This window comes from Geotrypetes seraphini, chromosome 1, assembly GCF_902459505.1.
Source record: "Geotrypetes seraphini chromosome 1, aGeoSer1.1, whole genome shotgun sequence".
NCBI classification, from domain to species: domain Eukaryota; kingdom Metazoa; phylum Chordata; class Amphibia; order Gymnophiona; family Dermophiidae; genus Geotrypetes; species Geotrypetes seraphini.
Window position 1 is genome coordinate 447,658,012 of NC_047084.1, and position 24,613 is coordinate 447,682,624.

Consider the following 24,613-nt stretch of genomic DNA (forward strand, 5'->3'; position numbering starts at 1 on the left):
TGCCCATAGAACCCCCCTCTACTTTAAATCACTCGCCAGCTGGAGGCATCCTTCCTGCCTCCAGCCGGCTGTCCCACCATCTCACGAATTACGGGCCTACCGGTTCCCGGTACATAATGGAATACACCGAGGAGGGGCCTTAGGCCCTAATTGGCCCAAGCACTTAACTTAGGCACCTGGGTCAACCAGAATCATAGGTCCCATTCTCAGTGCATTCTGGGATGCATTGGGAGTGGCCTAAGATTCTGATTGGCCAGATCCCTTAGGCTACTTCTATAGGAGGGGAGGATGGTGAAAATGATTACAACTTGGGGGTGAGCATGATATGTTTCTGCCAGGAGGGTGAGCAGGGCGATATGATTATTCGGGGGGAGAGAGATTGAAGGCTTAAAAATGTATTTATAGCATGATAGGGTGCTAATGTGCTTGTTTATTTACAGCCAGTCCAAAGACTTAATCCTGCCCTGTGTCTCATTAACACTTATTCTGTACCATCATTAAGCTGTTTATAACGTTTTTTCACTGTTTGCATTTTTTTATTTCACTTTAAAATGACATACGCTCCGGTGCCTTGCTGTACAGACCTATCATCCTCCATAGATGTTATCAGCATCAGACAGAAAGACTGAGCATTTCATTCAAAATGCCCTACTCACCTTGCTTTCCAAGCAGGGTCAGCGATGGGAATCATTTGAATGTTTTGGAGTATTTACTACATGCCCCTATGGAAATCTAGCATCACCACAGAAATGTTATTATCTTAAAATATTTATTAAAACATTAAAAATTAAGGAAGATATTGTACAGATTATATATTACATATGAAGTTATTATTTAAAGGGCAGAGTCATTATCAGCAGAACCAAAGGCAGTTGTCTTTCAGCATCAAGTAGTTTTCTCTGGCAGAATTGCTTCACTGACTCGTGCACTTTCTAAACGAGGGCTGTCCTGCTTTGAAACATATCTATACAGCTTGTGACCAGCGGAATCAGTTTCTTCATAAATATAGCCTGGAGGGTCTTTATAAGAGGCAGGGCATTTATGAATTTGCTTTGGCGTGTAGCTAATAGCATAAGTGCTGTGAGCATCCAAGGGTATGAAAGACCTAGGTGGTGGAGCCGGTGGCTTGCAACTGGTAGTAAAGGGGCATGGCTTTTCAGTGTAATCCCTTCGGAAAGTAGTCACATCATCAAAAGGGTCTTTTGGCACTAGCCATTGCTGTTTAGGTTTGATCATTTCAGGTTTATTGTACTGCCAAAACCTGTAGTCTTCCTTCATGGTGGAATTGTTATCGAAAGGTGCACTTTTTTTAATCGATACCAAAGGGATAAATGGGCTGCGTGGTTTTACCTTGAACTCTTTAAAATCGCGGGCGTGAGTTGAAAGGCAGTCCATTTTCTCCTCTGGGGGTATATATGCAGCCATTTTCCTGGGCTGTGCTGGAAGATTTGGCCATGCTTTGTATTGGTCCTGGAATTCTGTGCTGTCTGAAAACGGAACATCACGTTTTGGTATGAAATAACAGGGTCTTATTAACTTTGCTGCTTCACCTTGAGACCCCCTGAAATCTTTCCTGTGGGTGGTCAGAGTATCAAATGGTATGTCACTGGGCTTGTACTGTGCCTTTTCACGGACTTCACGTCGTTCTAAACGGAATGGGATATATTCCTTTCTATAGTTGGACTCATGTTCCATGGGTGTGGTTGAAATCCGGGCTACATTAGAAGGTTTGAAGCTCTTTGTGACAGGTATACCCCTAAACTGATAATCATCGTGACACGTGGTTGTGTTGTCAAACAATCCTGGTGATTCACGTACATTTCGTGGTTTGAGTGACTCACGTTTTGCTTCTTGCCATTTCTTATAGTCACCTGGAAGACAAAAAAAAAAGCTAAACCAAACTCTCAAAAAAATTAAATAACATTCCAGGAAGCACTTATATACATTAAAACAGCAACTAAAACCTTTTATAATTCAATCCTAGCTATAGAAGTGGAATGGAATAAGACAGAGTGGTCAATGATATCCAACACTCACAAAAGAAGCCTGTGAAGCTACTTTAGGAATTAATACACCTTTTTTAAAGAGCATCACATATAATAAATAAATTAGGGGGAATTTAAGGAAATTTCAAAATGTGTGGGAGCCGTTAACAAAATATTGTAATGAACAGATGCCATTTTTCCCTTAAATTTATAAGTTCAATATTCAGGGAGGGGGGGGGAATTTTAGTGTATCATCTTCTATATAGGATATTTGTTATGAAAGGGTGGGAAGGGAAGGAAATAAGGTTATATGATTTGTATTATTGCTGAATATTAAGTGATATATTTAATGTTAAAATGTTTTAACTTGTCACACTTATTGTAAGTTTGAAAATGAATAAAGATTTTATTTTAAAAAAAAGAGCATCACATATAATATAAACAAAATGAGTGTCAAACAGATGAAATAGTGAAAGGTAGTCATTCTGTAAATTGGCACCTCATTGCAGACACCACAAAAGGGGCACGCTTCACACCGGGGTCCTTTTACTAAGGCACGCTAACAGATTTAACATGCACTAAGGCCCTGAATCTTTTTTTTTTTTTAATTCTTTATTCATTTTTAAAACTTCAATTGTGCACAAGAGATGATGCATTTACAAATAATATTAACATTACAGCACAATAAACTTAATAGAATATAAGAACATAAGAAGCGCCATCTCCGGAACAGACCCTAGGTCCTTCAAGTCCGGCGATCCACACACGCGGTGGCCCCGCCAGGTGTACCCTGGTATAGTTTTGGTCCCCATATTGCTCCAAGCTTCTCATAAAGACAAGACTTATTCCCTCTCCCCCCGCCATTTTCCAATTAACCAACACCCTGATTCTATAAACTGTGCATAACTGCTAGGCGCTGTCAAGCACAATTGTCAATCTTCCACTAGGCTCCATATATAGATTTGCACCTAGGCGCCAGTAAGTATTGAAACCTTAGGCGCACTCCCATATAGGCCAGGGTTTTCATGGTCTAAATGAGAGCGCCTAAGTCAAGCTAGACCCAGAATCCACCCAGAATCTGTCTCTGACTGTGCCTATTTCCTGGTAGGCACCTCGGAGTAGATGCATACTGATTTAGGCATCTCTAGCTAATTAGACTGTCTACCTCACACTTGACTGTTTCTTTCCTTTCTTGTGCTCTCCTGCTGTGGATTGGGAAGGGATATTGCTTACTTGTTTGAAGGAGTTTTTAATGACTTATGATGATTTGAGGGCTCACTCTTTTTACAGCTTGGTTCTGTTATGATGAGTGCCTTGATGGAATTGAGGTCATTTTCTCCTTCATATTTATTTGCAGCAATTTTGCTTCTCTCTCACCAGTAGAAGGAGATTAAATATGTAGTGTTTTTTTGTGATTGATTTATCTCATCTAGTGTGACCTGATTTCAATTACCCCAACATTGACTAGTTAAATGTTATATTGGGGAGTGCTAGAGAGGTAAAATTCCTAGATGTCATTGCTTCTTGGAGCAACTGGTCCGGGAACCGATAAGAGGGGGTGCTATTTTAGATTTGGTCCGTAGTGGAATGCAAGACATAGTACAGAAGTTAACTGTGTTGGATCCACTCAGAAACAGTGATCATAATGTGATCAAATTTGAGCTGATTCCAGGAGTAACATCGCAAAAAATTTTCAAAAAGGGCGATTATGATAAAATGAGGAAAATGGATAAAAAGAAGTTAAAAGGATCAGTTGCAAAGGTTAGGTCTGTAAACCAGTCGTGGATGTTATTTAAAAATACCCTCGTGAAAGCCCAGATTAGATGTATTCCACATATCAGGAAAGGTGGAAACAAGAGGAAACAAGAGCTGGCATGATTAAAAGGTGAAGTGAAAGAGGCTATTAGAACCAAAAAAACCATCCTTTAAAGAATGGAAAAAGGATCTAAATAAAGAAAATAAGAAACACAAGCACTGGCAAGTTAGATGCAAAGCATTGATAAAGACAGCTAAGAAAGAATATGAAGAGAAACTTGCAAGACAAAAACTCATAACAATTTTTTTAAGTACATCAGAAGCAGAAAACCTGTGAGGGAATCTGTGGGACCGTTGGATGATCAAGGAGCAAAAGGGGTGCTCAGGGAGGATAAGGCCATTGCGGAAAATCTGAATAAATTTTTTGCTTTGGTCTTTATGGAAGAAGATGTAAGAGATCTACCTGAACCGGAAATGGTTTTCAAGGGTGATAATGCGGAGGAACTGAAAGAAATCTCAGAGATCTTGCCTCACCAATTTGCTTGACTTCTTTAAATGTGTGAATAAACATGTGGATAAAGGTGAGCTGGTTGATATAGTGTATCTAGATTTTCAGAAAGCTTTTTGATAAAGTTCCTCACGAAAGGTTCCTCAGAAAATTAAAGTGTCATAGGATAGGTGGCAAAGTTCAGTTGTGGATTAGGAATTGGTTATCGGATAGAAAACAGAGGGTAGGGTTAAATGGTCATTTTTCTCAATGGAGGAGGATAAACAGTGGAGTGCTGCAGGGGTCTGTACTGGGACCGGTGCTATTTAACTTATTTATAAATGATTTGGACATTAGAACGATGAGTGAGGTGATTAAATTTGCAGATGACAATAAACTGTTCAAAGTTGGCAAAACGCATGCAAATTGTGAAAAATTGCAGGCGGATCTTAGGAAATTGGAAGACTGGGCGTCCAAATGGCAGATGAAATTTAATGTGGACAACTGCAAAGTGATACACATTGGGAAGAATAATCTGCATCACAGTTACCGGATGCTAGGGTCCACCTTGGGGATTAGCGCCTAAGAAAAGGATATGGGTATTATCATAGACAATTCGATGAAACCTTCCACCCAATGTGCTGCAGTGGCCAAAAAAGCAAACAGGATGCTAGGAATTATTTAAAAAGGGATGGTTACCAAGACTAAGAATGTTATAATGCCCCTTATCGCTCCATGGTGCGATCTCATCTGGAGTATTAAAGCATTCCGAAAAGAAATCAAAACTCATCTCTTCAAAAAACACTTCCCATCATCATAACCTCACAAAAGTTTAAGATAATGCTCTCATGACTACCCAAACACCACCACCAGCAACACCCGAATCCGAACAGTATTATCTCTACTCGTCTAAACAACAGAATCCGGACAATATTATCTCTATTCGTCTAAATAACCTATCACTATCTACTATCTACTACCAATTTATCCTGGAAAAGTCCAGAACAACAATTGTAACTTAACGCATTCTTGTTTATATGTACTGCAATGCTACTGGAAATGTCCAGTCTTCTAACTTGTAATCCGCTTAGAACCGCAAGGCACAAGCGGAATAGAAATCACTTATGTAATGTAATGTAATGTAAGTATTGCATTCAATTCTGGTCTCCTTATCTCAAGAAAGATACAGTGGTGCTAGAAAAGGTTCAAAGAACAGTTACCAAGATGATAAAGGAGATGGATCTTCTCTCGTATGAGGAAAGACTATAACGATTAGGGTTCTTCAGCTTGGAAAAGAGACAGCTGAGGGGAGATATGATTGAAGTCTACAAAATCCTGAGTGGAGTAGAACGGGTACAAGTGGATCGATTTTTCAGTCCGTCAAAAATGACAAAGACTAGGGGACACTCAATGAAGTTACAAAGAAATACTTTTAAAACTAATAGGAGGAAATTTTTCACTCAGAGAATAGTTAAGCTTTGGAATGCATTGCCAGAGGCTGTGGTAAGAAAGGTTTGGACAAGTTCCTAGAGGAAAAGTCCATAGTCTGTTATTGAGAAAGACATGGGAGAAGCCACTGCTTGCCCTGGATCGGTAGCATGGAATATTGCTACTCCTTGGGTTTTGGGCAGGTACTAATGACCTGGATTGGCCACCGTGAGAACGGGCTACTGGGCTTGATGAACCATTGGTCTGACCCTGTAAGGCTATTCTTATGTTTTTATGTTCTTATGATTGATTTCTTTGGGTGACCAAATAGCTGGATATGGGAGGGGACGCTAGATATGGTGTACTTTGACACAGTTCCACATAGGCAGCTGATAAACAATCTGAGTGACCTTGATAGAACTTAAAGTGTCAAACTGGATTAAAACCTGATTGAGTGGCAGGAGACAAAGGGTAGTGGTAAATGAGGTTTGCTTCATGGAAAAGGATGTTATTAGTGGAATGCCACAGGGATCTGTCCTTGGACCAGCTCTTTTTAACAGAAGGACTTTTGTGGATAATACCAAACTCTGTAATAGGGTAGACACCCCAGAGGCTGTGGATAACATGAGGCTGGATCTAGCAATGCTTGAAGAATGGTCCAGAACAGTATAGTAAAGGGGGGGGGGGGTGAAGTATTTCTGTGTATAAAACAAGAGTGAGACTTGGGGAGAGACTTGATTGTGTCTAATAACCTCAAGGTTGCAAAAGAGGTAAAAAGTGACTGTTAAAGCCAAGAGGATCCTTAGGAGCATATGGAAAAGAAAGGTCAGTAGGAAAAAGGGAGGTGATAGTGCCGTTGTATAAGTTTCTGGTAAGGCCCCATTTGGAATACTGTGTGCAATTCTGGAGACCACACCTTCAAGAAGAAATAGGATGGAGTCGGTCGAGAAGGCTGCTACTGTGTTTCCCCCAAAATAAGATCTATCCCAAAATAAGATCTATCCCAAAAATAAACTCTAGCATGATTTTCAGGGTAGGTCTTAATATAAGCCCTATTAGGGACAGACTTAGAGACCTCAATATGTATACTTTGGAAGAAACAATATTTCAAACAAAAAAGGCACCCCCACAGAAGTACTCTGACTAATCCCACATTGACTGAAAAACTGCTCAGGCCGTTTTAGGTAGAAATTTCACAACTGGGGTCAATCATGGCACAATAAGCAGTCATTTGAGATATACTATTCATTAGCTGGCAATAAGCCGTTACTTGAAACCCTTTTGGGTACTTAACTGAGGCTGCTGTAATACTGTCAAGGCTCTATTACAGGTTCTGATGCGTTTCACCAGACCGGCTTCCTCAGAGAACCTATTAATCCAAATATCATTAAGTGGTCAGCTTCTTCCTCATACTCTTCTCAAGTTACTTCCTCTTCCTGTTTGGTGAAGTACTTTGGAAGAAAGACAGGAGAGAGAGGATATCATAGAGACATTTAAATATCTCTGTGGCATTAATATACAGGAGGTGAGCCTTTTTCAAATGAAAGAAAACTCCAGCATGAGAGGGCATAGGATAAAGCTAAGAGATGATAGGTTTAGGAGTAATCTAAGGAAACACTTTTTTTTTTTCAGGGGTGGTAGATGCATGGAATAGTCTCCCTGTAGAGGTGATGGAGACAAAAAGTTGTGTCTGAATTCAAGAAAGCATGGAACAGACACATGTGATTTCTTAGAGAGAGAAAATAGAAGATGCTGTGTATGGCAGACTTGATGGGCCTTTTGGCCATTTGGCTGTTATTTTTCTATGTTTCTACTCAGTCAGGAACTGTTTAAGTGGTAAACAGAGATTATTCTTAGGAAAGGGATCATCAGTGAGAACATGAAGACTGCCAATTAAGTGGAGCAAGCTTCATCCAAGGCAAGGCAAATCATAGGTTGCATACGCAGGAGTTTCGTCAGCCGTAAACCTGAAGTCATTATGCCATTGTATAGATCCATGGTGAGGCCCCACCTGGAATACTGTGTGCAATTCTGGAGGCCGCATTACCGTAAGGATGTGCTGAGACTGGAGTCAGTCCAGAGAATGGCCACCCGGATGGTCTCAGGACTCAAGGATCTCCCGTACGAGGAACGGCTGGATAAGTTGCAGCTGTACTCACTTGAGGAACGCAGAGAGAGGGGTGACATGATCAAGACATTCAAGTATCTCACGGGCTGCATCGAGGTGGAAGAAGATATCTTCTTTTTTAAGGGTCCCGCGGCAACAAGGGGGCATCCGTGGAAAATCAGGGGCGGGAAACTGCACGGGGATACCAGGAAATTCTTTTTCACTGAAAGGGTGGTTGATCGCTGGAATAGTCTTCCACTTCAGGTTATTGAGGCCAGCAGCGTGCCTGATTTTAAGGCCAAATGGGATAGACACGTGGGATCTATTCACAGAGAAAGGTAGGGGAGAGTCATTGGGGTGGGAAGACTAGATGGGCCATGGCCCTTATCTGCCGTCTATTTCTATGTTTCAATGTTACTAATGGTGTGTTGCAAGTTTTGATTCTTAGAATTGTTCTTTTAAACATTTTTGTAAGTGATATTGTTGAAGGGCTGTCTGGTAAGATATGCTTCTGTGCGGATGATTCTAAAATCTACAATAGAGTAGACTCCTCTGATGGTGCAGAGAACATGAGAAAGGACCTAGTGAAGCTTGAAGAATGGCCAGGAATTTGGTAGCTAAGATTTAATGCTAAGAAATGCAAAGGTCAGGCATTTGTGCTGTAAAAATCTGAGGTAACACAACAGTGTAGGGGGTGAAGAACCTTTATACACAAAATAGAAGCAAGACTTGGGTGTGATAATATGTGATGATCTTATGATGGTCAAACAGGTTGAAAAAGCAACGGTGAAAGCTGATGATTGAGTGCATAGGGAGAGTCATGGCCAGTAAGAAAAAGGAGGTAATGTTGCCCCTGTATAAGACTCTACCTTTGTTGTCTGGTCATTGGTTTGGCCCCAATGTCTCTTTACTACTCTGTTTTCTCTTAATTTTCTTTCCAGGGTCTCCTGTCCTTTTAACATTTCTTCTCTATGTCCACTATCTATTTTTCTTCTGTGTCCCTATCTATTCTTTCCAGTATCTCCCCTCTGGTTTCCTAACCATATCCTCTCTTCATGTTCTGCAACTATCCTCTCAGTATCCACATCCTTCCTTTATACTCGGCATATTTCCTCTGCATCCCTTTCCCTGTGCTGTTTCCATGGTTTGCATTTCCTCTCTCCTTTACTATGTCCGTTTTCTCTCTTCTCTCCTCCCTTACTCTTGCATCCCACCCATGGTCCAGCCTCTCTCTCCATCTCTTGGTCTAGTATCTCTCTCCTATGGTTTAATCTCTCTCTCTATCCCCCACAAATCCACAGTCCAGCATCCTCTCTTCTCTTCTATACTCCAGGACTCTTCCTCTCTCTCTCCCCTTCCCTCTACTTCCCCTCAGCTCCAATATTTCTCCCCCTCCTTCTTACTTCAGATCTTTCTCTTTCTCCCCCTCCTTCTGCTCTACACCCAGTTGCAACATCTCTCCCTTACCCTCTCCTTTGCTCTCGTCCTCTTCCACTCAATTCCAGCATTTATTCCCCTCTCTCTCTCCAGGGTCTGGCATATCTCTAATCTCCCTCCCTTTCTCTCTGTGAAGGACTAGCCTTCCTCCCCCTCCCCCTTCCAGCCCAGCACCTCTCTAACTTCCTCCCCACATAGGCCTGGCATCTTTCCGCCAGGATCCACAGTCTTCAAAACGCATGTGGATTGCTGGCAGAGGCAACTTGATTGAAACAGGCTGCCTCTGCCTTGCCCTTCCTAGGTCTTTCCCATGCTGTGACTCGATTCTATAATGTAACTTACTGTAAGCTGATCATGGCCCTGAAAGGCCTGGGACCATTGACCATGGGGGGGGGGGAGAGAATAAAGATACCAGGCTGCAAAGGGATGGGAGAGGAGATTTCTGAGATGTTGGATCCTGGGGTGGGGTGGGCCGTGGTAAAGAGAGAAATGGCTGGAGGGAGAGAGTTCAATACTATAGGCTGCTCCTACCATCATACCTGGGCATTTTGCTCAATGGTGACTATACCCCTACTCTCCCCCTCCCCCCCATTAATTTAATTACTCACTTAGCCTCCCAATATCACTCATAACCCCCATCCACTTACTCAACATAGCCTCCTATTCACAATCCCTCATGTACAAGGCACTCAGATAGAAACTTCAACAACAGATCAGAGAGCTCCTGGACCATTCGGCTCCCACAGCATGGCACTAATGGGCAGAATGGATGGACCGTTCAGATCTTTATCTGCCATCATTTACTGTGTTACTCATTCACTTAGACCCTTGCCAATTATAACCCACCATTCTGCTCCCATCCTGATTCATAACTTCCTAATTATGAAGTCCCCCCAGTCGTTCACATACCCCCAGTCGTTCACATACCCAAACTGTTAGAGAAACACCCCATTATACAGTACTTACAGCAAGCAGCTTTCAACCTGTTCCTTTTACATTGAAATTAAGGATTGGAAAGAACATATGTGACTGGAAGATGTATGATGTAATTATTACTACATTGGAATATAAAAAGACTTTCTAGAACTGTGATGCAACAAGTCAAAGTATACATGCACAGTGACCTTTACTGAATATACAGTAACAAGGGCAGCTCTGAATTAACCCTTGAGCAAAATAAGCATGCGTTTAGGGCACCAAGAAAAGGGGGGGGGCACCATGGAGTTTTCCCCCCTAGCTATCCCTTTAACTCTTTCACTGCTGTCTGCCACAGCCATTACCCAAGGTGAATTTCAGTGTTTTTCGAATCATTATAAATATATATGATTTGTTTTGTACAATAATGATATTTCTCAGCTCTTGTTGAGCGTTAATGTCTTGCCACTTAAGTAATGGAAGTGCTGAGGGGCACCATTTTGGAGTTATGCACTTAGGGCATCAGTTGGCCTTAATCTGGCCCTGGTCTCATGCCCGTACCAAAACATCAAGTCACAGTGAAAATGTTCAACACTTTCCTTAGGGTGGGGCCAATCAAGTCCATCAGCGCTAAAAATAAAGAAAAAAAAAGACAGTCCTACACCGACTTATTTCTTTAGGACCTGGTTTGCATTAGGTCAGATCCAGGGGTCATTATGGGTTAGGATGAACAAGTTTATTTTACAGCTCCAACAGCACTGGAGCTGCAACAAATCTCCCTTGAAAACCACAAATATTTGTCAATCTTGTCTTCTTGCTTCTTTTTACAGGAACACACATTTAACAGCAACTTATCTCTCCAGTTCGGGTATTACGCTTTTATATTACCACTGGCCTGGATTGATAATAGAAACATGATAGCAGATAAAGGCCAAATGGACCATCCAGTCAGCCCATCCACAGTAACCATTATCTCTTCCTCTCTGTAACAGATCTCACATGGTCTATCCCATACTTTCTTGAATTCGGACACAGTCCACTACCTCTTCCGGGAGATTGTTCTATGCATCTACCACCCTTTCTTTAAAAAAGTATTTCCTTAGATTACTCCTGAGCCTATCACCTCTTAACTTCATCATACGCCCTTTCATTTTAGAACTTCTTTTCAAATGAAAAAGACTCGACTCATGCGCATTTAGATCACGTAGGCATTTAAACATCTCTATCATCTCTCCCCTCTCCTGTCTTTCCTCCAAATTATACAGATTGAGATCTGTAATGAAAGAACACGTCATTAAAGCATGAGATCCAAAGTATATTTTGTACTGGTATTCCATGTAGGACGTTTACTGAGATGACAGCTTCTAAAATAGGCAGAGAGAGCCTTTTGTTTTAAACAATTTATTATTAACTGTGTATAGAGAGAGCTCCCTTGAGCATTCTGAATTTACAGAAGTTTAGTTAGGATAATCCAAAAATTCTGCTATCCCAAAGAATAATGTGCTTGTTACTGAATTCCTGTGCTTCGAAGTTACTTCAAATTTCCATGTGTCCCCATCTTGAAAACATTAAAGTGTCTGGGAAAGTGGGTTATAAACAACACGTTATATTGCTTCGAGCAATGCAGTGTTTGTATCTCCAAGGAAAAAAAGGTATACAATTAGATTATGTAGATAAATTCAAGTACCTAATCCTGATTAAAATGTACACATAATAAGTTGAAGCCCTGGAAGCATTCAAGCATCCATTCTGAAATTATACAATATATCATGTAAATTGTACTGCTGACTCAAATTATATCTGGAACCCAAGGCAGAGGAAAAGCACTTATCACAAAAGCACCCCAATTTAGGTTTGCAAAGTTGTGTTTTATAGATGGAAACACAAATTCCTTGATGGATAAACTCCTCTCATGCAGCAGCAATCTATAAAAAAGAATCTGGGATCTTTTAAAGCCAGAGTATGTGTGAAATTTATCTTTAACAAGCTAATTAACTCAATATGGGGTCAGATTCTTATGAAAGAGTTCTATTTGCTTAGTGCTTTTGTCCAAGGCATTGAATATTCAATGTGGTGGCTTGCATTTAGTTGACCAAGCCAATTTTCATTGGCTTAGCTCAGTGCATCGCAAACTGTGTTCTGCGGTGAGATTCCTGGTGTGTAGCGAGACACTGGCGAGGAGAAGTGCCAATGCCGGCTCACTGCCTATAGATCGTGCCTCTTGCCGTGCAGTAATAGCAAGCTCAGGGCCCCTTCTGGAGGGCCTCCACGCATACGTGAATGCCGATGTGAATGTCATGTTGACTTCCGTACCCTCCAGTTTAGTGTGCCATGGCTTCAAAAGGTTTGCGGGACACCGGCTTAGCTGGTTAAGACAAAATAGAAAAGATAGACCTGCCTGTTAGGTGGGTCTATCTGGCCATGTGCCTTAGCTGGCTAGCCAATGAAAATAGGTGGTGACAGGCTATGTCACGCAACATAGCCAGTCACTGGGCTAGCCTGATATTCAGTGGGAGATAACTGACTACCTCCCATTCATTATCAGTGGATAGCTGGCCAAACAAGACTTAGCCAGTCAGGAGCTATTCCTGGCCAGCTAAGTCCTGCTGAATATTAAGAGGGTCTATATCAATAAATGTAAATAAACACATAGCACTACTCTGGCTGCATTTTAATTCCATAGTATTCAAGCACTTCTAAAAAAAAAAACATACCTCTGTATGTACTTAATCCATCCATCATGACAGGGCACATCGTTCTACCTTGAACAGGTTTGAATGAAGATACTGGTCTGACATCACCATATGGACTGTAATCTAGTTTATAGGTGGAATTCAAATCCATCCTCTCTGTCCGTGGTTCATATTCCGCCCGTTTTTTCGGCTTTCTTGCCCTCACATCATGAGGTACATAATCTGTCCTGGAAATAATGATAGCACAGTAGGCAGGGACATTATTTTGAAGCAGCATGGTCATTTTAGGCCTCATGTCCACCAGGCTTGTGGCAGACAATCATCCAGGTACCTAAAATTGTGTTTTGTTAAAAAAGAATTGTTTTTCAATTATTGTTAAACATGGGGTAAAAACACCTGTGTATCTTTCAAATGATTATGTCTGGGTTATCATATGCTGCTCTCTATCTTGAGCTGCTCTTTTAGTTCCAATGTTGTTCTATACTATAAACAGCGTACAATTCAGCCTAGTGGTTAATAAACAACACTACAAAAGTGTCCTGGGCCCAGTTTGATTCCTCTGTTCGAACAAATTAACCTTTTGCTACTCAAACCCTCAGCTTTCTCTTCAATTGTACAACAAGCAATTATCATGTCTCTGAAATACAGAGTCCAAACATATGAAAGCATACATAGCTCCGAAGAAATACAATTAAAAATATATTTTTTTTTAAAAAACAACCCATTTATGTAAAGGACTCTTTCTTAGACCACCATAATCCAGAGATGGGGGAGGGGGAACATGGGATCCCTATAGTGCACTGGAATAGCTCTATTCTAGAATAGCTGTGCGCTATAGGAGGCCCCCATGTTCCCCTTCCCATGTAAAGTTTCTGATGTTTCTCTCCTTGGTTAGTTTTAGGATGTGTGAGCAATTTCAATCAATATATTTTAAAAACCCAGTCTTTCCAGGGGATATCGAAAAGCAGTTGTAAACATTGAACTCCTGTTACCATTTTGGTATAAATTAGAAAATTAAGAAATTTTTGTACGAACAATGGGAGTGTTTTTCACCCACTTTGAAGATGAGAAGTGTATAACCACTACCCTGATGTTTCTTTCTTTTTGGGCTTAACTTCCCTAACATATACAGTATTATCATTGGGCTTCTAAGCCCAGGATATGTTTTGGTTGGTAGGTGATTCCCTAACTGATATTCCTTCCTGGGTAATTCTTGAACATAACATGGTTACTCCTCTCTCTCTTAAATATGAGTAGATGTGAAACTTCCAAGCGCAATCTCACAGAATCATGTTATTAAGTCTACACAAAAAGCGTTAAATATGATGAATAATCATATGGAAGTTAAAGCTCAAGACAATGTTTACTGTTCTATGTGGTACAATCCAAAAATAAAAATTGAAGGTAAATTACAATTATGGTCACTGGGGCTAAAAAAAGATATTCTTACAGTTGGTCAAATGTTTGATAACTCTATACTGCTGTCCTTTAACGAGACCCGTACAATATATAAGCTCTCATTCACTCAATGTTATAACTGTCTTCAATTGGGACATTCACTGAAAGCGTATTACAGGGACTCATTCCCTAAGGATATTAAACCAACTATAATTACAACATCCTCGAAGATTGCTGAGAATAAATACAAAGCATCCAATTGGTAAAAACATACTAAGCTCTCTACACAAACTACAGCAAACTTGGTCCTCGGTTTTTCTACTCAACTCACTGACAAGGACTGGAACTATTTTTGGGCCAGACATATTCGAAAATTGAGATCTGCTTCTGCAGGACAATCTCTGTCCACAATATCGCATAGAACATTATGGACTCCTCTCAAATCTTAAGCTGCCTTTTCTTTGACATCAGGCAACTGTTGGTCCTGTAATCTTTCAGAAGGGACACTTGATCATATGCTATTTGAATGTTCATATTGCAAAATTTTGGGAAGAAAGTCTGGCAACAAATTCAGCTGCCCTTTTGAAATATCTAACTGTTATCATGAATAAGTTTGATGTAGATATACTTTTAAAACCAATAAGAGGAAATTTTTTTTCACTCAGAGAATAGTTAAGCTCTGGAACACGTTGCCAGAGGATGTGGTAAGAGCGGATAGCGTAGCTGGTTTTAAGAAAGGTTTGGATAAGTTCCTGGAGGAAAAGTCCATAGTCTGTTATTGAGAAAGACATGGGGGAAGCCACTGCTTGCCCTGGATCAGTAGCATGGAATGTTGCTACTCCTTGGAATTCCGGAATCTTTTGTTACACTTTGGGATGCTGGAATCTTGTTATTCTTTTGGATTCTGAATGGAATGTTGCTACTCCTTGGGTTTTGGCCAGGTACTAGTGACCTGGATTGGCCACCTTGAGAATGGGCTACTGGGCTTAATGCACCATTGGTCTGACCTAGTAAGGCTATTCTTATGTTCTTTAGATATGAAAGATTTTATTTCAGTCCTTACTGCCATTGCCTTACAAGATATTCTACGTAAATGGAAAAACTTTCAAATGCTAAACTTCCAATTTTGGTGGCAGTTGGTTTGTACCATTTATAAATATGAAGCCAATGTCAATTTAAGTTTAGTACATAATTTTCATTTTGGTAAAATTTGGGGACCTGATCAAACACTATGGGCTTCTTTTACTAAGGTGCGCTAGCGTTTATAGCGCGCGCTGAAGATTAGCATGCGCAAACCCCATACTAAATGAAAAATACTAACGCAAGCTCTATGGGGGTGTTAGCGTCTAGCGCGCGCTAAAACCGCTAGCGCACCTTAGTAAAAGGAGCCCTATGTTAATGCCTGATTATTTGTTCTGCTTAATAGTGGATCATTCACTTCTGCCTTTGTGAGAGTAAGGGGTGGGGGTTCAAGGCATATTATTGGAATAGATCAGGGGTCTCAAAGTCCCTCCTCGAGGGCTGCAATCCAGTCGGGTTTTCAGGATTTCTCCAATGAATATGCATGAGATCTATGTGCATGCACTGCTTTCAATGCATATTCATTGGGGAAATCCTGAAAACCCGACTGGATTGCGGCCCTCAAGGAGGGACTTTGAGACCCCTGGAATAGATCAAGTTATTTACATTGCTGTATTCTCCTATGTATGGAGAGTTGTTCATGCATTATGGATATAAGAATTTGTATGGCTTTATATTATGTGTCTTCTTTTGAAAATCAATAAAAATTGTTGAACTTAAAAAATATATATCAGAGACAATCTCATGTGAAAGGCTATTCGATAACTGTGCAGTGGCCACTACAAACAAACGAGACTGTGGAAATGCAATGTTCTCGGACCTTTCTTAAAGACATATGTGGACTGAGCTTTTATTACAATTTCATTGCTGTTTTTGCTTTTACCAAGAAAATTTTGAATAAAATTATCTTCAGGGTCCGAGAACATTGCATTTCTACAGTTTTGTTTGTTTGTAGTGGCCACTCCACAGTTATCGAATAGCCTTTCACATGAGGTTGTCTCTGATATATTTTTTTTTTAAGTTCAACAATTTTTATTGATTTTCAATGAGTGTTTTAAGGGTCTTAACAATCACTAATTGGGACTTAGACGGAGATAGGCTCTACTTAGGTGTCCTTAGAAGGTAGACGCAAGTTCCGAGGGGCGCCTATCTATTTGTAGGAGTCGTCAACAAAAACTGGCATCTATGTCACATCTACCTATATAGACGTGGGCGTAACCTGGGCATGGTTAAGGTTAGGCTTGAGATAGGCACTATTTAGGTGTCCATATAGCGCAAAACTTGTAGGCGAATGAAAAGCTGTCTAAGTGTGGTTTTAGCTTCAGTTCAGTGTAATTTCAGCTTCAGCTGGATGCGACTTCCTATGGGCGAAACATAGGCATCCTTTGGGCTTCCAAAATGATATTTTCTAAATAGAGTTCAGGAATATGTTTTTCCCTCCTAATACATTTAATAAGCCACCATATTAATAGGGCACATCAATGCAAACATATTGCATGCAAAACATAGTACTTTTCAGCCCAAACAGCAATATAAGTAACTAATTACAGCACATGAAAAACACACACCTTTGGATTTTCTCACCAAACAGTGCTGCAATCAGCTCTTTTTTGAAAGCAAAGAAAGAACATGAAAAATATATAAAGATTGCACACATTACTTCATTTCTCAAAGCTTAAAAACAGAAGAACCAGATACAGACCTTAACATGCATTTTCCTTCATTGCAAATGGAGGTGTCTAGTTGCACAATGGTGACCTCATGGTGAGATCATCAAGGTGCACCTGCAAGGTACAATGCCACAATTAAAAGATGCGCTGGGTGTTGAACTCAAACCTCTTCAAGATCAGCAGAGGATTTTAACACATTGAGCTACATCAGCTTCCAAGTATGTGGATCTGACTGCCCTGTCATATCATAGCTTACTGACCTGACTATGTATCATCTGCTTAGGAATGATATCAGAGTCACCACTAGGAAAGCATTTTCTAGCTCACCAAGTTAATGCACCTCCTCTACTCTATTCTATTCTCTCACTGGTTCTAATCCTACCCTCACCTTCAATAATTTTAACAACATCCTAACAGCTTCTTATTAGCTCTCATAAGACAATCTAGATCAGTGGTCTCAAACTCAAACCCTTTGCAGGGCCACATTTTAGATTTGTAGGTACTTGAAGGGCCTCGGAAAAAATAGTTACAGTGGTGCCTCACACAACGAACTTAATCCGTTCCAGGAGCAAGTTTGTTATGTGAAACGTTCGTTGTGTGAAACGCGTTTTCCCATAAGAATACCTGTAAAACAAAATAATTCGTTCTGCAGCCCTGTTGTCCCATAAGAATACCTGTAAAACAAAATAATTCGTTCTGCAGCCCTACATTTCCCTCCCTCCACCTCACCTCACATGCAGAGCCTGCCAGCCTTCTCCCTCACCCAGCCGCACGATCTCAAAAAGCTGTGCACACGCAGCTGCTGGAGTTGATCAATGTTCTCCTCTCCTGCAACTTCCGGTTTTCGGTTGCGTCAGAGGAGAAGATTGAACAACAGAGCATGCGCGCATGTGCTGCTCTTTGAAAGTGTGTGGCTGGCCGAAAAAGAAAGCCGGAAAACTCGGTTTTTAAGGTAAGGTGGAGGGAGATGATGGAACACTGCATTCAGACAGGAGGGTGCTGCTGTTCCCGGCTCACATTAGAAAGCGGCGAGAGTAGTTCCGCCCCCCCCCCCGGGCCCCTCGGGCGACTTCGTTGTGTGAAACGAAGTTCGTTATAGGGAGCAAGACAAAAAGTTCGTTATGCGCAGCGTTCGCTGTACGAGGCTTCCGTTATGCGAGGCACCACTGTAATGTCTTATTAAAGAAATGACAATTTTGCATGATGCAAAACTCTTTATAAATCTTTCCTTTTGGCTAAGTCTTAATAATAATATTGTAATTTATATCTAAAGAGACATATGATCAAGAAACTGTTTTATTTTACTTTTGTGATTATGATAAACATACCAAGAGCTTCAAAATAGTACCTGGCAGGCCACATGTGGCCCCCAGGCTGCGAGTTTGAGACCACTGGTCTAGATGGTAGACTTTGCTGTTTTTCATCAGCACATTTCCCTTTCCAGGCAAACCTATTTTCACCTTCCCATGGCTAGGACATCCTAAGCTATCATGGGAGGAAACCTCTCCTCTGACAGAACAAAGCCATTTGTGGCTCACCAAGTTAATATACCTTGTTGTACCTTGACTATCTTCTCAAGCTCACCGGTTCAAATCCCACCTTCACTCATTTTAACAGCATCCTAACAGCTTTTATAAGTTGTGGACTTTGTTGTTTTTCATCAGCATTCTGCAGTTTGCAGGCACAGGTGCATCAGATACATTCATTTGCTCTCAACTACAATCCATTGTGGTAGGAGTGTGTTTCTTTTTATGCAATAAAGGTATAAGAGTTTACTTATACCTATACAGTTATAAGAGTTTACTAAAACTTCAGAGGGCTTAGACAGGTGTTGAAGGAATGTATCCTAGAGACATTACTATTGATAAATTCAGCTTGGCTTTAGAATTATGGTGTATGTGTTGGGGTGGGGGAAGGGGTTTAGGATGAGAGAACAGGCTGCTTTAGGAATTTGAGAATTGCTGCAGATCATTTTAAAGCTCAACCCAAATATGTTTAAGCTAAGGAATGGCCAAAGAGTTTGAAGGTTTTCTGGTAGAAAAACGAATATAAAATATTTGCTAACTGCACTTAAAACTTGAACCCCTGACATATGGAAGATAAAAGCAGTGCTTTAAGGCATAGAGCTATAGAGGGAACTTCATTTAGAATTTGGTAACAGAGCCTCTACAGACTAAGCAGATGAGAAATGGCTTCTTGTAAAAGCTGTGAGAAGTGAAGGAAATTATTAAAAGTCAGTACAGGTGTGTTTGGCTGAACAACACCCAAAGCACGCCCAATCAGATTTGAAAGTTTTCTGGTGGGAAGTCCTAACGGTGCCTATGACATCAGATGCCACTTAGGCATGCTTAGTATAAGAAGGTCCATCAGAGCAGAGTTTTCTCTTTTAGGACTCCTACTCTGTGTTATTGCTTATGCTGATTTCCGATTATTGATTATCTTTTAACGTTTTCTTTCCTATATCTGCCACAACTCTCTCTATTTCACAGGACCATTAGCAGCTATAGTAATTTGCAATTTTAATGTGTTTCTAACCTTTTTCATCTTTCCTGGTGACTATGCTGCACCTATGCAAAGAACTCCTTGCTAGCAGCTCAGATACCAAATTCAGGTGAGAATGATATATTGCTAGCTACTTAGGTATCTTTATTAGATAAAAGCTCAGGTAGAACTGATTTTTTCTTTTGGACTCTGTGTTATTGCTTATGGTGATTCTCCATTAACTTTTTGTCCCCCTGATATCTGCCACAACTCTCTCCATTCCACAGGGTCATTAGCAGGTCTGAGAATTAGTAATGATAAAAATTGGTTCCAGGAGTGTTGGCTGAAAAAACCCCATGCTGTTTGAAACTTTGGTGCCAGCAAAATGGATATGCAAGTTGCATGAATATGTGGAACCTATGATATTGGGAAGATGGAAGCAATGCTTTTACTCAGAGCTAAAGGTAAATCTTATCATATAACAGCTCAAAAGACTAATCAGTTGAGGAACGGTTCAGTCTAAGAACTCATTGATAACTATTGCCAGTGTGATAACTATTGCTTAGGTGTGTGTGTGGAAAAACATCCAAAGGACATCCAATCGATGCACATAGTTTTGCTAGGAAGCTCCTTATGAGTGCCTAATTGGTGCCTAATAGGGTTCAGATGCAGCTGCTTCTTCTTTTTAGAAGTCCAACAGTGTTTGTGCTTCTGTTCATTCTAGGTGTTATTTTGAGACTGTGCTTTTTTACTTTTGTCACAGATGTCTCTCTAATATTTTCCCTCTTTTCTCCTGATTCCAGCTTGACTATGCTCATCTTTCCAAAGTGGCTAATGACTCCCACTGTATTTCCCAGAGGCCAGAACAGGTCTGTTAAAACTAGATACAGCACACCAGCTTGCACCTGGGCAAAGAGTTATTGTTAGCAGATCGAATACCTAATCAGAAAGATGTATTGCAACATTTGCTTGTTTACCCTAGATATACTTCACTTGACTGCAAATTGTACTTACTATCTGCACTATTATACAGAACAGTACATTGGTGAGTTTTAGGCACTCATTTACACAGGCGCGCTAATTGAATGCATGCGCAAACTACTAATGTGTCCATAGGATAACATGCACGCCTTGATATGTAAGTGCTAATACGGTGCCTATCATTAGTACGTGCATGTTATTTTATGGATGCCTTATCTGTTAAGGCGTGCATGTTAGCCTATGGATGACTTACCTGTTAGTGCGTCCATGTTATCCTATGGACACCTTATCTGATAAGGCGTGCATGTTAGCCTATGGATGGCTTATCTGTTACTGCGTCCATGTTATCCTATGGACGCCATATCTGTTATTGCGTGTGTTATCCTATGGACCCCTTATCTGTTAGTACGTGCTTGTTAGCCTATGGATGCCTTATCTGTTAGTGCGTCCATGTTATCCTATGGATGGCTTATCTGTTACTGCGTATATGTTAGCCTATAGATGACTTATCTGTTACTGCATGCATGTTATCCTATGCATGCCTTATCTGTCAGTGCGTGCATGTTATCCTATGGATGCCTTATCTGTTAGTGCATTCATGTTATCCTACGGACCCCTTATATGTTAGTGCATCCATGTTAGCCTATGGATGACTTATCTGTTAGTGCGTTGTGTTATCCTATGGATGCCTTATCTGTTAGTGTGTCATGTTATCCTATGGATGCATTATTTATTAAGGCGTGCGTGTTAAGCTATGGATGTCTTATTTGTTAGTGCATGCGTGTGATCCTGTGGATGCCTTATCTGTTAGTGCATCCATGTTATCCTATGGACGCCTTATCTGTTAGTGCGTGCATGTTAGCCTATTGATGCCTTATCTTTTAGTGCGTGCATGTTATCCTATGGATGCCTTATCTGTTAGTGCGTGCATGTTAGCGTATAGATGCCTTATCTGTTACTGCGTCTATGTTATCTTATGGATGCCTTATCTATTATTGCATACGTGTTAGTCTATCGATGCCTTATCTGTTAGTGCATGCATGTTAACCTATGGTTCCTTTTCTGTTAGAAACATAGAAACATAGAAATAGACAGCAGATAAGGGCCAGGGCCCATTTAGTCTGCCCACCCCAATGACCCTCCCCTACCTTTCTCTGTGAATAGATCCCACATGTCTATCCCATTTGCCTTAAAATCAGGCACGCTGCTGGCCTCAATAACTTGAAGTGGAAGACTATTCCAGCGATCAACCACCCTTTCAATGAAAAAGAATTTCCTGGTGTCCCCGTGCAGTTTCCCACCACTGATGTTGCTGCAGGACCCTTGAAAAAGAAGATATCTTCTTCCACCTCGATGCGGCCCGTGAGATACTTGAATGTCTCGATCATGTCACCCCTCTCTCTGCGTTCCTCGAGTGAGTACAGCTGCAACTTATCAAGCCGTTCCTCGTACGAGAAATCCTTAAGTCCCGAGACCATCCGAGTGGCCATTCTCTGGACTGACTCCAGTCTCAGCACATCCTTACGGTAATGCAGCCTCCAGAATTGCACACAGTATTCCAGGTGGGGCCTCACCATGGATCTATACAATGGCATAATGACTTCAGGCTTACGGCTGACGAAACTCCTGCGTATGCAACCTATGATGCAATTCTTGGATGAAGCTTGCTCCACTTGATTGGCAGTCTTCATGTTCTCACTGATGATCACCCCTAAGTCTCGTTCTGCTTCAGTTCTTGTTAGGATCTCGCCATTAAGGGTGTAAGTCTTGCATGGATTTTGGCTGCCCAGGTGCATGACTTTGCATTTTTTGGCACTGAAGCTGAGTTGCCAGGACCTAGACCAGCGCTCCAGTAGGAGTAGGTCGTGCATCATGTTGTCGGACATTGAATTTATGTCTGTTTGCCCACTACATTGCTTAGTTTGGCGTCATCGGCGAATAATGTTATTTTACCTCGCAGCTCTTCTGCCAAGTCTCTTATAAAGATGTTGAATAGGATCGGGCCCAGGACCGAGCCCTGCGGCACTCCACTGATTACCTCTGTCATTTTGGAGGGGGTGCCGTTCACCACTACCCTCTGAAGCCTACCTCCAAGCCAGTTCCCAACCCATTTCAACAATGTGTCGCCCAATCCTATAGAACTCATCTTGCTCAGCAACCTGCGGTGTGGTACGCTATCAAATGCTTTACTGAAGTCCAGGTATATGATGTCCAGGGACTCCCCAACATCCAGCTTCCTCGTCACCCAGTCAAAGAAGCTGATCAGGTTGTATTGGCAGAATCTCCCCTTATTAAATCCATGTTGACGGGGATCCCGTAGATTCTCCTTGTTCAGGATCGTATCCAATTGGCGTTTGATTAGAGTTTCCATTAGTTTGCACACTATTGATGTGAAACTCACCGGTCTGTAGTTTGCTGTCTCTTGGAGCCTTTCTTGTGGACTGGAATGATAGCCGTCTTCCAGTCCAACGGGACATTACCCGTACTAAGGGAGAGATTGAAGAGCACGGATAGCGGTTCCGCCAAGACATCACACAACTCCCTGAGCACCCTGGGGTGTAGGTTGTCAGGCCCCATTGCCTTGTTAACCTTAATCTTTGACAGCTCGCAGTAGACACCGCTGGGTGTAAACTCGAAATTACTAAACGGGTCATCTGCGTCAACCCTTGTCTTTAGCTGAGGGCCGAGTCCTTGCGCCTCGCGGGTGAAGACTGAGCAGAAGTATTCATTTAACAGTTGGGCTTTTTCCGAGTCCGTTTCTACATAGTCTCCGTCTGGTTTCCTAAGACGTACTATCCCGCCTGAGTTCTTATTTCTGTCACTGATATACCTGAAGAAGGATTTATCTCCTTTCTGGATGTTCTTCGCTAGAGACTCCTCCATGCGGAATTTGGCCTCCCTAACTGCTGTTTTGACGGCTTTTGACTTGGCCAGATAGGCTTCCCTAGAATCCTATTTCCCTGATTGTTTGTAAGAGATGAATGCTTTTTTCTTCTCCTTGATGAGGTCCGAAATCTCCGCAGAGAACCACTGTGGCTTATTGTTCCTTCACTGTTTACTTACTGATTTAACATAGCGGTTTGTTGCTTCTTGTATGGTGGCTTTCAAAGTCGATCACATTTCTTCCACTTTATCGGTTTCTGCTTGGCTTTGTAGCGCCTGGTGAACGAAGTCTCCCATTTCTTTGAAGTTTGTGTCCTTGAATTTGAGGACCTTGGTCAGTGTGGTAGATTTAGTGAAATCTTTCCTGAGATTTAACCATACCATGTTGTGGTCACTGGAGGCCAATGTGTCGCCCACCGAGACCTCTGTGACACTTTCTCTATTGGTAAGTATCAGGTCCAGTATTGCCTGATCCCTTGTTGGTTCCAATACAAGTTGCCTGAGTCTTGCTCCCTTCATAGAGTTTAATAGCCTCCTGCTGCTGCCGGAAGCAGAGGAAAGCGTGTCCCAATCCACATCAGGCATGTTGAAGTCACCTAACAATACTGTGTCCCCACGCAAGGTGATATTCTCTATATCTCCGATTAATTCCATATCTAGGTCATCCTGTTGTCTTGGGGGTCTGTATATTACGCCAAGATACAGGCATTTGTCCTTCCCTCTGGCCAAATTTACCCAAAGGGATTCCCCAGTGTAGTGGACATCTGTGATTCTGGTGACCTTAATGTCATCTTTAATATATAATGCTACACCTCCTCCCATTTTGCCCTCCCTGTCCCGGCGAAGCAAGTTGTAACCCGGTATGACCATGTCCCACCTGTGGGAGTCCGTGAGCCAGGTCTCAGATATCACCACCACATCCAGGTCGGCATTCCTCATTTCTGTTTCTAATTCCAGGATCTTGTTTCCCAGACTGTGGGCGTTTACGTACATAGCCCTCCATGTTGTATGTTTGTTACATCTCAGTGGGGATGTTCCCGCTTGAGCTACTTGGATACCTTTAGCATTATTCGCATGTTTTGTACTTTCCCTAGACCCAGAGTTACAACGTGCACCTATCCCGGACTCCCCAGACCCAGAACTACAGTGTGTTCCTATCCCAGACTCGGAAATGTGTGTACCCTGTGGGGGTATTCCCGCTTCGGCTATTGAACTCCTTTAGTACAATTTGCAATGTGTGTTCTCTCGCTGGACCCAGAATTACAATGTGTACTCCCTCTAGACCCAGAATTACAATGTGATCCAGAATTATA

At 41.5% G+C, this 24,613-nt stretch overlaps 1 protein-coding gene across 1 annotated transcript in view; it reads right to left on the minus strand.

The window, feature by feature from the left end:
- Window positions 1–885: 885 nt before the first annotated feature.
- Window positions 886–24,613, minus strand: part of SAXO1 (stabilizer of axonemal microtubules 1) — a 33,966-nt gene continuing 10,238 nt past the window's right edge. The window contains exons 3-4 of the mRNA XM_033961467.1: window positions 12,829–13,034; window positions 886–1,871 (exon numbers count right to left, since the gene is read on the minus strand). Of these exons, the coding sequence (XP_033817358.1) occupies window positions 886–1,871; window positions 12,829–13,034 (1,192 nt within the window). The remainder of the gene's footprint in view (window positions 1,872–12,828; window positions 13,035–24,613) is intronic.